The sequence below is a fragment of the Artibeus jamaicensis genome, unplaced genomic scaffold (genome assembly GCF_021234435.1).
Source record: "Artibeus jamaicensis isolate MK-2021 breed Jamaican fruit bat unplaced genomic scaffold, CSHL_Jam_final scaffold_369, whole genome shotgun sequence".
Lineage (NCBI taxonomy): Eukaryota > Metazoa > Chordata > Mammalia > Chiroptera > Phyllostomidae > Artibeus > Artibeus jamaicensis.
Window position 1 is genome coordinate 36,584,209 of NW_026522042.1, and position 13,999 is coordinate 36,598,207.

At 37.2% G+C, this 13,999-nt stretch overlaps 1 protein-coding gene and 1 pseudogene across 3 annotated transcripts in view; one reads left to right on the forward strand and one right to left on the reverse strand.

The window, feature by feature from the left end:
- The first annotated feature begins 321 nt into the window (after positions 1–321).
- LOC119057181 (60S ribosomal protein L37a-like) lies at positions 322–1,880 on the forward strand (annotated as a pseudogene).
- Positions 1,881–3,346: 1,466 nt separating this feature from the next.
- The window catches only part of ERCC8 (ERCC excision repair 8, CSA ubiquitin ligase complex subunit), a 43,185-nt gene continuing 32,532 nt past the window's right edge, over positions 3,347–13,999 (reverse strand). For all 3 annotated transcript variants that reach the window (XM_053657406.1, XM_037155839.2, XM_037155840.2), the window contains 2 exons: positions 8,352–8,432; positions 3,347–3,605 (listed from right to left, as the gene is read on the reverse strand). In XM_053657406.1, the coding sequence (XP_053513381.1) occupies positions 3,537–3,605; positions 8,352–8,432 (150 nt within the window). In that variant the 3' untranslated portion in view covers positions 3,347–3,536. The remainder of the gene's footprint in view (positions 3,606–8,351; positions 8,433–13,999) is intronic.

Here is a 13,999-nt window from a genome sequence, read left to right on the forward strand (position 1 = left end):
ATCTCAGAAAGCAAAGGTGGCATTACCTCTATTTTGTGCATGACACCCTTTCACACTGATAGCAGCAGATTTTAGGAGAGCCCATGGCTATGGATTAGGTGTTCTGCACTGGAACCAGATGCTCCCTTCTCTTCTTCCCTTTTCTCATTGAACATCTCCAGCGACAAGACCTCTTACACCTCACTGGGTTGGAAAACCAATCCCTTGTGACAGCAGCAAGCAGACACAGCCCAGAAGCTCATGACCTGAACAGTTTACATTTGTGGAAGCCATGATCTCCTAGGAACCCCTCACAGCAAATCCACGAATGGCCCTTCGCACATGGAGTAAGTGTTCAGGAGGAGCCATCTCTTCTTACGCCGAGGAACAGGCTGAAATTTGACTTGAAAAAATCCCGGGGGGTGGAGGGTGGGAGACTGGTTTATGTCGTGCCTCCAGAAGCATATGACTTCCTGCATACTAGGTAATTTCATCTAAATGGCTCAGACGGCCCAGCTGCTTGTGTGTGCTGCCAGGCACCAGTGCGTTAGATCCTAAGGCACTAGGAGGTTGGTCATGCCCATCTCCTTTGAAGGGAACTTTTCAAGCTGTAGCCAATTCCTTATACACCCCCTGGGATCGTTTCCTGGACCCTAGGTTTTCCATCAATATGGGGAAATACGTTGAGTACCCCCTTCTGGTTGGGAAACCATGACAATACCTGACAAAAAACAACACAGAAACCACCAAGGAGTAAGGGTACCAACAACCAGGGGTGCCCTCCCAGGCAGTGTCCACTGACTGTTGGGTCCAGTTGGTTTTTTGTTTGTTTTGTTTGCTCACCAGAGGACAATTTTAGGAAGGGAGAGAAACATCAATGTATGAGAGAAGCATCAATTACTTGCCCTGCAGACATGCCCGGACCAGAGACTGGCTTCCAGACTGGGATCAAACCCACAACCTTTCAGTTACGGGACAAGGCTCCAACCAACTGAGCCACACTGGCCAGGGACAAGAGCAGTTTAAGCACATACCATCTCCATTTGGCACCAAACCACCCAGCTCACTGTGTCAATTATGTTAAGATTTGCATCTGGGATTTGTTCTAATCAGATATGGTAAGCCATACAGCATGGAAACAATTGTCATAAAGGAAGAAGTTCATACTCACAGATCCCTAGAACCTGCAGGCACAGCACAGGACCACATGGGGAAGGACCAGGGCTGGTCAGGAGACCTCTGCTCCAGGGATAGGGCAAAGCATGGCCCAGAGCCTTTATTGGAGTTTTCTGGGAAGAATTGGGTGAGGCAGGGATGGTTCGCTGTGTAAATACAGGGTTTGACAGTTTGAATAGTTTGGGTAGCCTCTGGGCTATAAAGATGTCCCCAGTTGTCTGGTTCCCGGCCTCTGTATGTGTTTAGCACTGATATAACCAGCATAAGCCTAACCAGTACATGTTATCAACAATGTAACTTTCTTTTTGGGGGGGAATATTTTTGATCCACAGTTGGTTGAATTTGCCAGTGTGAAACACACCAATATGCAGGACTGACAATATTTATGTAACTAGAAAAAAGCAATACATTCTCTGGGGTTCCAACCTAGCTTGAAGCGACATTGCTAAATGCACCAAGAAGGTTGGGCTCATAGGTAAATATGTGAGCCATTATGCAGCCTCTGTCAGGATAATGGTGAAGTAAATTCAAATCAGTCAGCATGTCAAGGACCCTTGCTCTGTCTATGGCAAAACCAAGGTGAAGTGAAGAGCTGTGGGGATCTGGCACTGTGGCTCCTGCCGGAAAACAGTAGCTAGTGGTGCCTGGACCTGCTGTTCACACTGCCATCAGAGTAAAGCTGGCTTTCAGAAGACTGAAAAGACTGAAAGACCAGTAGAAGCGCCACAATGTGAAACACTGTTAGTCTAAAATAAATGGGTTAATTTATGTTAAAAAAAAAAAAAAGAAGCAGCAATACACTTATTTGTGGTTTGGAGAAAACTTTTTCCTTTGAGATACAAAAAAACAATAATTTCCAACTTCAACAGCATTCTCAAAAGTCATAAGCATCCTCATAAAAGAGAATAAAATGGTAAGGGCTGGGGTGGTGGAAACAGAAAGGAGGTAGGGAGGACTGGGGGCGTGGGCTGGTTGGGGTAAAGGCAGAAAACTACTTGAACAATTAAAATTTTAAAAATTACATGAAAAAAAAAAGAATAAACCCCCAAAACAAAATGGTAAGGGCTTAATAAAATCAACATACAAAAGTAAGTATACGTAAAACATATGACCAAAAGGTCTGCTATAAGGCCTAACATTACACACTTAAAAACTCAACAACTGGCCCTGGCTGGTGTAGCTCAGTGGATTGAGCACAAGCTGCAAACCAAAGGGTCCTCAGTTTGATTCCCCGTCAGGGCACATGCTTGGGTTGTGGGCCAGGTCCCCAGGTGGGCCACGTGAGAGGCAGCCACACATTGATATTTGTCTCGCTCTCTTTCTCCCTCCCTCTAAAAATAAATAAATAAAATCTTTAAAAAACTCAACAACTGTATATTTGGAATTTGAGCTCACAAACACCTCTTTTGCTAGTGTCCTGCTGATAACATCGAGGAACAAAGGAAATGTAAAATTAGCTTCACGATAATAACCTCTGGGTTATACCACAGTAAGAGTACACAGCAAAACAGAAATTTTATGCTTAACAGTTCATTTTTAACCCAGATCCCCTATCAGTACATTTTTGCCTTGATGAATAAAGTGAGAGTTGGTCATATCTGAACACAATTCAGAGAAATGAGGTTCAAGTATAAGTATAAGCTGCCATCTCATGCATTAAAATAAAGAAAACATGGAATTTTCCCCAAGTTAAAAAGACTCCTGTGATGCACTTTTTGGATTGTGGAACTGAATCCAAAAATATTTAACATAAGGCTACAAACTGTCAACTAAATTAAATCATTGCAAAAACTGGATACGTGAATAAGAAATAATAAAACATTTTTGATGCTAACTTTCCAACTATTATTTTTGATAAAATCACCCTCAGTAAAATCACCCTTGAAAGTGAAAATGAACAGGCTGATGACATAGCCAGTGGGAGAAAGTCAGTGCTGTTAACTTCCACTTGCACATCCTCAAAGACTGCATCTCACAGTTCAGAGTCTGCTCCAGGTCCCACATGTGGGTACCATGACTTGTCTCCTTGCACTATAGCAATAGGGGCCACACCAGGCCATAGGAACTGGGATCAAGAAACATGTTTTTTTTTTTTCTTTTTCTTCAAAGTTTTTTTTTTTTTTTTAATCTAAGAGAGGGAAGGAAGAAAAAGGAGAAAATACAACGGAACTCTCAACCAATCACAGGCAAGAAACATGTTTTGATTAAAGAAATTACATATAAGTCAGTTTCCGGACTTTGTGCAAATATTAACCTCATTTTAAAACATGGGAGAAAAAAGCCACCCAAATTGAGGGCTAATTTAGCTGTCACTGAACAGTTAAAAGTCCCATTAAAAAAAATTTCGTCAATAGAGATGCAAAGGTACTTAGGATTGATCTTCATCCTTCTTCATCACTGCTGCTCCAGGCATCTTCAAATGCCTGATTTAACTGTGATTTGCTTGTAGTCTAAGAAGAGGGGGGAAAAGGATGATTCGATTAATCTATTTCATGATTTTAGGTTCACAACATAGTTATGCAACATATCAATTGAAAAACAATTAGATATTTTGAAAGAAACTATAATTATTAATTTCAAAACAAAAGTAATATAAGTAATGTCCCATATACAATATAATGTAATTTCATTTTAAGTAGACACACTGGACTTTATCCAAATTATCTATTTCCCTCAAAGTAGTTACCTCACAATGTACACACACACACACATGAACTTATGAGAGCATGCATGCTCACACATGCATACATACACCATGATACCATTGCTTAATGCATTTCTGTGACTCTCTGGTATTACCTGGAGAAGGTAACAAGTTACCAGCCATGTAGTTAAGACTGGACTTAGGTCTATAGTCTGACTGACAACTTTTTATTGTTTGGGTGGGCCTAACTTTTATAAATAAGCAACCATCCATATATGAGGAATAAGGTGTTTATCAGACTGAGTAATACCATATTGGGTTCAAAAAGTAATGTTGGTTAAGTTGTGAGGCTTATTTTTTATAGTTGATAAAGTAGTTCAGAAGCAATGCAAAATGTGTCTGAAATGGTACCATGTTTATCATTAGTACATAGGTTTCCCTGGGAGTTTTCTTAGAAAGATAACATGCATTTGGTAGATGTTGTTTAAAACAAACAAAACAACCCCCTCTCTTAGCACAGAAGGCAGCACATCAGTCTAATCATCTAAAACAACAAAACATCACAGTATTCTTACAACTTCAGAGTCATACCTGATAAAGGTAAACCAGAGGAATTTTATTATCTGCGGTATTTTAAATCAATTCACTTTTTTGAAAACATTTTAAATGGTTATCTTCTTATTCTCTGGCAAATGACTAAAGGGCTTTAAAATGGTCTCTTTTTTTTTTTTAATATCTAGGAATTATGAGCCAGGTCTGCTTCTTATTCTGCAGCTTTTACATTTGCTATGAGACCCAAAATCCAATAATATATTAGCACTGAGACTATTCTTAAATTATCTCACATCAGTATTGCTTTTACAACATATAGCAATATTTTATAAGGGTGACCCTTATTGTATGTCTGAAAATATTTACTTCTTTTTGATGACCATAATTCAAACAATGATAACTATAGAACAAGTAGGTGTTTCTAGTAAATACCCAAAGCATCATAAAACAGTATATAAATATCCTTTGTAGCTCTTAAATCTATAGGTTAGAGTCTACCACGAACCTTATGTTGGATATTGTCACTATTTCTAAATCTAATGTTAGCAATTATCACTACCTCAAATATTCAGATACAAAACTATTACCAAACTTCAGCTACTTACTTATTTCTAGCAGCAGTCCATATGCCTGCAAGAGTACCATACTGAAGTTTATTTATTCCTTCATCCAAATGTTTACCTAATTACCTATCTTTCTGGTTTTATAATTTAACTACTAAGTTAGGTTATTTCATGAGAATTTATTCAAGGATGTTTTATCCCTATGGGTTAAGTGATTCATCTTTCCAATTCTATCTTTGGCAGCCTTTACTTTGCTTTATATATCTACCAAAAACGTGCTTGCATGGATAAACCATACAAAGGTCATGCCTCCAAATTCCACTATGGAAGCCCAATATGTAACCACCTACTAAACATTTAAGTTTCATTTGAAGACTCACAAAGAAGCAAAATTATATTTTATTGTAATTTATTTTTGCTACAGTGAGCAAAGAAACAAGATAAAGTGCAAAAATAAATGTAGTTGCATGTAAATTTTATTGTTTATAGTAGTAAAGGATAACTATAATTTATTACAGTATTATAAAAAGCATATTGCTAAAAATCACAACTAAAATACCATATTTATAGTAAAAGCTGCAGTAAAAATATGTATGGATGTGGTATACATATTATTTGAGACTCACTGATCAAGTGTAACTGCCAACTGTTACTTCAGTTTTCTCTACATTTCCTCCTAGTAGACATCCTTTCTATGCTTGAACATGCCATCTCTACCTCACCAGGCTGCCTGTTCTACTGAAAGATAGTTCTGAATGTTATGCAGATAGGGAAGCAAAAGTTTAGGGGAGATCTAGTCCAAGTCCAAAACAATGGGGAGGAACAGCAAAACCAAATATCTAACACATGTGTATCTTGATAAAATATAAGTTTCTTAATGGTACTTACTGGAAAGTCTCCATAGGTAGAATATAGGGTTTTCTCTATCAGCACATAACTATACACCAACACAAGTGGTAAGTAAAACATCTCTATGTTGTGTGACCAACAAAATAAAGTAAGATTCTTGGTGAGAGGTCAGAGCTAAACTATAATGTGGTAACCTAGAGATCTCGGAACGGAAAACTGATCAGGAGTCATATAGGCTTGCCTTGACCATGACTAAGTTTTACAAAGAGGAGGCAAAAGGAAGGTAGATTCCTCAGATATAAGACTGCCAATTAAATAACAGGGCTTATGCTTAACTACCATAAAATCTATTCCTATTACCCATTATATCTTGGTTGATGGGGAAGTACAGCTCATCTAAGGATAGATTTGAAAGGAAACCTGAGAATAATTTTGCTTTGATGTTCTAATAGTTGGATATATAAAATTGTCCCAGATTACTAATAAGTGGCATAACTCAGCTTCAAACACAGTTACCAGCATTATTATTACTTAGAGTACCTGAAACAAAAGACAAAGTGAGGAAGTGTGTGTAGGTGTGTTTTGTTTTGAACTGTGTTATGTTGCCTCTCTGGGAAACTGCAGCAATCACTTACTGGATAGTTGAGATGAAAAACTTCTAAGTAAGAGTTAAACAGTGAATATACATACACAAAGGAGCAGGGTCTTGTGTATAAAGACAGACATCTCTACTGCGATTTGTATCATGATCACATTCATGTTCCACCTATACTCACAGAAATCTTTCAAACTAGTTGTGTGAAAATAATCTTGGCACATACGATTTTATATTAACATGAGACTGATGGATATCTTAAAGTAAAACAGTAGACTTTTTAAAGCCTTATAGCTTTAAAACAAAAATAAAGCTAACTTTTTTTGCCCCTATTTGATTTGCTACTTGTTCAGGTTAATTCTTCATATATAAAAATTATTCTAGATGAGGAATTCAAACTACCACTAACTATATAACAAGGAAACCAACCATCAGAATCCCATACAATCTTTATAAATTCAACATTACAATTTTTTTCTAATATCCTTTTTCCAAACATAAATCATAGTTAATTTACTTTTACTTTCATTTGGTAAATAATTGTTATACTTCCTTAATAGGACCTGTAATTTTATAACTTGGATTATAAAAGTATACAGTGTGTACTGTGTATACCATATAGTAATTGTATGTAATATATATATATATATATATATAAATACATATAGTAATTCCCAAATAGCAGGACAAAGTAATTAAGTAATAATGCAAAATAAATGGCTGGACCAAAATATTTGACCATATTAAGCTTTCTACAGAAGGATATTAAATCATTTAAAGCTGCTGAACACTAAAATTAATCAATGCCATAATAAACCAAAATAGACATGTGATAAAATCTGGAAGTATTCATACACTGTTTGGCCAGCAGGTTGAAAATTTATCATTGTGTTTTTATTCCCTCTGTCATTTAGATTAGGGCCAAAAGAAAATTATTCACAGGCTTTATATTGCAGTAACCATAGCAGTTGCAAATTTAGGTATGAAATATATCTTGTCAATAGCTGCTAAATGCTATCAACTACCCCCATAAAAATTCATTTCCATGTGGTTTGGACAGAAGTCTGTTTTTATAAAGAAACTAAATACATGAAGAATGTTTTTAGAATTTCAAACTTGCTCTCTCAATGATTTTCTCCCATCTCCATTTAAGATGTTTTATTTTTATTCTGACTTAAAGGTTAGATTAATGTAACATGTTACTAACTACATTTATATTTCAGCTCTAAAGAAAATTAAACATAGAAATATTGGTTTTTAGACATTAGCCTTTTTACACTGCAGAAATTATGATAAATGGGGATGATTAACAGTGCTTGGTAAAACAATCTTTGGTAGGAAAGATATAACCTACAAAAAGCTTGACATGAAAGTAAAAAAATACAGAGGTTACTACTTAAGACCAGGGATTCATCTCTGTCTATCTATATATTTTTCAGGCTTTTTATTCAGACTGTCATATTTGTATAAATTTATGCTTTAAGATAGAAACTAACAGACTGCTTGCTGGTAGCAATGTAAATTGGTAAAACTTGACAATGTAAAAAAACAAAAACTTTAGAAATGTCATCCATTCTATCCAAAAAAGTAATCAAATATAAACAACTTATGAACAGATACTGACTTTGACTTATTAATAATGTTCAAAACAAATGTCTCTTCAAATGAGTAAATACTGAAGTAAATTGTGGTATGTAAGTGACAGAATGCTATATTATTAAAAATAGTTATTAATGACATGAAAAGGCTTATTGTACAATATTAACTGAGAAAAGTAGGATGTCCAGTTGTACATCTAAGCATGATATTAAGTGTGTTAAAAAAAAAGTACATATTCACTGGAAAAAGTAGTAAATTAAAATGTAAATAGTAATTCAGCTTTATAAATGTCCTTTTAATAGCAAAAATATGCTTTAAATTTTTTTCCACATAAATTAATAAACTTTTCTTTATGATTTAGAAACCACTACAGATTTGTACAAATAATATTTACCTCATCATCATCATGAAGTGGTTCATATAAGGATGGTACCCAAGCAAGAATATTGCAGTCTCTGCTACCACTGTAAAGTTCCTATAACATGGAAAGCAAAGAGATGACCGTGCATTAATTAATTTAAAGGTGATACCAATATGAAACAATTCACTAACTACAATTAATTAACTACATTAACTAAAAAAAAATCTTAGTTTACATCAATTAGATTAATTCTATTTCTACTCCAAAGAACTGACTACTGCCCTTTTTAAACATTTGTTGATCTAGTATTTTATATTTAAACACAGTACCATGATACCTTGGAGCTTGCTAATGTAAAAAATTTACAAAAACGCTCAACATTATAGTGGTTTTTATGTTTCATAGTATTTATTTCAAGTGTCAAAGTAGAAAACGAAAAAAAATGGATGAAATAGTTTGTCTTCTGTCAGTAACTAAGTTTTAATAAGACTCCAATGAAGAAACCATACGAGTTTCTAGCCAAAAGTTCATAATGTTTTACCTAGCTCACAGTTGCCTAACTAGCTGCTGTTTAACTTAAGGAGCTTCTTTAAGATCCATATGCTATGCTTGTTGAGAAGTTCATTCTATAAGGGAAAACTTGTGCTGATGCACAGTCTGTCTATGTCGGTGTCTTTTAGGATATGCTGTTTGCACACGGCTGAACGATGTTCATTTCCCTCCCCACAAAACAAGGAATATGTTATACTGGCTCGTACTGAAACACTCCTGTGGGATAGTGAAACAGATTCAGTCATATACACAGGGCGTAAACTGGTATAATCTTGTCTGAAAACAGAATCTCAATATATATAAAAAATTCTTATATGCATTTCTAAGTCATGCCAAGGACATACATGGAATTCAAGGATATAATTAGTATTTATAATAAAAAAGAAATAATTGTCCAAAGTTGAGTAATGATTTATGTATAAATTTATGCTGCACTCATATGACGGGTTACTACATACAGCCATTAAATTTATTCTTTTAAAAAATATTTATTTTTAGAGAGGGGAAAGGAAGGAGAAAGAGTGGGAGAGAAACATCAATGTGTGGTTGCCTCTCATGTGTCCCCTACTGGGGACCTGGCCTGCAACCCAGGCATGTGCCCTGACTGGGAATTGAACCAGCCAACCTTTGCTTTACAGGCCCATGTCATTAAATTTATTCTGGAAGACTATTTAATGACATGGGAAAACACTCATGGTAATGTCAAGAGAAAAGAACAGGATATACACCAAATACTGGCAGCATGAAGGAAAAAAACAGGATGTAAAATACCGAGTTCCTTGAAAAAAAGTTATTTGGCAAAGAAGAAAGGAATAAAAAACAAAAAATAGCAAAGTGTTAAGTGGCTATAAAACTCTGAATGACTAAGTGATTTTTCCATATTTCTACAAAATATTATTAACAATGTAACTTTTGTCTGCTCTGGTATCCAGTTATTTGTCGTTATTATTGGTCTTGTGAAAGACTAGTTGAAACCTGGTACAATTAGCATTTTTCTAAAAAAACAAAAAGTAGAGATTCTGAATAAAGGAAAAATAAGATTATGAAGTTTTTTATAGGAAATATAGATGCAAAGAACTACATTAGACTTAGTTAAACATAATTAAATTTCTTAAAGAGAACAAAATTATATAAAACTAAGTCTAGTATATATGGTTACAATAACTGTAGATAATGCAGAGGTATTTCGTATGTCCAGTACTCTCAAGCAATTTAATTTTCTGAGAAGGCAAGACGCATACCTAAGATATTAAGCTTAAAAGGCTATTCATGCTTAAGTACTGCTGTATTGATAAAGATGCAAAGAAAATTTTGTAGATGTTCAAGAAAGAGAGCTTGAAAGAGACAACACTTCAATCAGAATGATTCAATAAAGATTTCACTTAAATGGAGGCATTTGAATTGAGTCTTGAAGCTTTTCGGGTAAGTGCAGGAGTTCAGTTGGGTAGTTAGATTAAAGAAAACACAAATGCTTACAGAAAAGTTGCAAATGTAACACAAAGGTATTTTTTCCCCCCTGAAACATGAATGTAAATTGCCAACATGAGATCCTATCACCCCAGAATAATTCAGTGTATATTACCTGTGAATACGAACATTCTCCTACAATTACAATGCTGTAATTGTAATGCTATAAAGATTACATTTTTACATAGAACATGTAACATAATTGGAACATTCTCCATAATTACAATGCTATAAACAAAATCAGAAAATTCAGGAGGGATACAAGATGGTGGCAGAGTAGGTGTAAGGTATACTCACCTCTTCTCAAGACCAAATCGTAATTACAACTAAATTATAGAATAATCAACCTGAATGACCAACTAAAGAGCTGCTAAACAGAAGTGTCATAAGTAGGAAATACATAAAAACCCAAGCGGAGACTGGTAAGAAAGGTGAAGACAAGAAAAGGGCTGGCCCTGCTCCCACAGGCAGTGCTTGAGAATTCAGAGCGCTACCTCAGCTGCAAAGCCCCCCCCTAAGGAGTAAGGGGGCTCAACTCTACACAGGGCTCCAAAGCCCAGCCTCCAGAGCTGGGAAGAGGGGCCCACATAATATCTGACTGTGGAAATCACTGGGGATTCTGTCTGCCAGGGTGAGAGAGGAAGCTGCTAGAAAACCAGGAGCCCTTTTAAAGGGTTAACACACAAAATCTAAATTGCAGGCATTCGCCCTGAACTCCAGCTGAGGATGATGGTTCAGAGCAAAGGAGTCATACATGGAGAGATTGGGTTGTGTAACTTTGGGAAGGGGGCAGGAGAGACAGCCACCAATGTCCCTGCACTGAGTTCCTCTCCTATGTTGCCCACAGCTGCCATTTTTCCTAGGTAGAGCACCCCCCTCAGTATAGCATCAGCCTTGAGGAATGCACTGGTCCCACCCACCCAGCTCTCTGTGGACCGCCCTGCCAAGCTCACACCCTGCAGAGGAGCCTGCCGGCTGCAGCCAGCCAGTGCCAGTCAGTCTTTCTTAGAAGGCTCTCAAAGAGGTCCAGGAAGGTTCTCATGATCTAGGAAGACTCAGAGGGTGTCAGAGACACAAAGGGAGAGACTGAGTTGTGTGTCTTTGGTGTGAGGGTCATTTTCCCCCATGTGCTTTACAGGCACCACTGTTCCTATGCACAGCCCTCCCACCACACAGCCAAATCTCAATTTGTTTTAGCCTGCTGGACTCTGCTGGCCCTATACCGATGGTTCCCTGAGACACTGACACACTGCAGCACCGCAGGCCCCAGGTGGGTGATGGATGGCCTTGGTGTAGCCTGAGACTTTTGCGGAATGGCCTCAGACCCAGTACTGGTGCCAAGTCTGAATTTGTATCAACCTGGTGAACACCACTTGCCCCTAGCTGGTGACTCAGGGCCCACCTCACACAACTTACATACTACCAGGGGCTTTCAGTGGCTGAGTTTAACATCCAGCTGGCAAGTGGAGGTGAAACTTAGGGAGCCTTCAGCATTTTGCTGACCTGCCTCGGGCTTGGTACTGGATGCCCAGGTTGGTCCCTCCCACGCACATCCAAGCCTGGCAGAGGCAGAAATTGACTGTGAATCACTTTGCAGCTCCTAACAGGTAGCCCAGGACTGGTCACAGGGAGTGCCTGACAGTGACCTGCACCAGAGCTTCTCTGAAAATGCCCTAGAACCAATACATCCAGTGGCTGGCTTCAGACCACATGAGAGCATGCCTGAATTAGCTCCATAAGTGCCACACCCAAGGGGAGATCATGGCAAGCACAAGATCCCTTGGAGACAAATTCTGTTGTGGGTTCAGCCCCTGCACAGCAGCTTGTACAGTGGTCAGGGCCAATCCTCACTGCCAGCCAACCTGAGGGCCAACCCTACCCAAGGATACATCGACAGCAGTCAAGTCTAAAATACAACAGGAGGGCTCACATAACCCACACAGGGGACATTCCTAAAGGACCTAGTTCAGATAATCAGGACTACACTACTGAGGCCCACAGGGGACCCACTACATAAGGCCACCCCACCAAGACTGGGAAACACAGCAGATCTATGTAGGATGCAGAAACAAATAGAATCTAGGCAGCCAAAATGAGGAGGCAAAGACACAGATCCTCAAATGAAAGAATAGAAATCTGCAGAAAAAGAACTCAGTAAAATGAAGGCAAGCAATCTCTCAGATACAAAATTCAAAGCACTAGTTATAAGGATTCTCATGAAACTTAGTGTGAGCTCAAAGCTAGCAAGCAGAAAAAAGAACATAGAAATCATAAAAAAGAACCACTCATAAATAAGAAATACAGCATCTGAAATAGAGAGTACATTGGGAGGAATCAATAGCAGAATGAATGACGCAGAGGATCAAATCAGTGATTTGGAGGACGAGGTAGCAGAAAACACCAAATCAGAGCAGTAAAAAGAAAAAAGAATTTTAAAAAATGAGGATAGTTTAAGGGACTTCTGGGACAAGATGAAGCACAACAAAAGCCACATCATAGGGATACCAGAAAGAATAGAGCAAGAACAAGGGATTGAGAACCTGTTTGAGCAAACAATGACTGAAAACTTCCCTAACCTGGTGAAGAAAAAACACACACAAGTCCAGAAAGCAGAGTCCCAAAAAAGATGAATTCAAAGAGGCCCACAAAACTCATCAAAATTAAATGTCAAAGTTTAAAGACAAAGAGAGACTCTTAAAAGCACCAAGAGAAAGCTCCTATAGGGAGCTCTCGTAAGAATGTCAGTTGATTTCACAACAAAAACATTTCAGGCCAAAAGACATAGGCATGAAATATTTAAAGTGATGAAAAGCAAAGACATATAACCAAGACTATACACAGCAAGGCTATCATTTAAAATTGAAGGAGAAATAAAAAACTCTCCAGACAGAAAAAAGCTAAAGGAGGTCATCACCACCAAACAGTTTTATAAGAAATGTTAAACTGACTTCTTCAAGAAGAAAGAAAAAACAAAGATGAACATAAATATGTACAAGAAAACAGCAATAAATATGTATCTATCAATAATCACTTTAAATATAAATAGATTAAACACTCCAATCAAAGGCAAAGGGTAGACGGATGGGTAAGAAAGCAAGACCTGTACAAGAAGCCTACTTCAGATTGAAAGACATACACAGACTTAAAGTAAAGGGATAGAAAAAGATACTGGACACCTCATACAAACAGAAACAAAGAAAGCTGTGGTAATAATACTTATATCAAACAAAGGCTATAATAAGAGGCAAAGAAAGACACTGCATAATGATAAAGAGATAAATCCAATGAGAAGATATGACTCTTGTTAATTATTTATGTATCCAAAATAGGAGTAGCTAAATATAGAGAGGAAATGATGGAAATTAAGGGGAAGAAATAAAATTTTAGACTCACACAAACATAAGTCAATTACACAAACTATATTTTGATATTAGACACATATATTCTACTTTTCCCAAAAGACTGTTTGCAAAAAAAGTATTTTAACTTGCCAGAAATTTTCAACAGCTGAATAAATAGAGCCTGTATGCAAAAGCATGCTCAATTAATGTCTTGAATTGATCGCTCTTAACTTCAACTGGTCTACCTGACTGAGCATGGAGCATAGCCCAGCAAGAAATTTCCAGCATGAAACTTTCCAAACCACTTTGGACACATTCAAT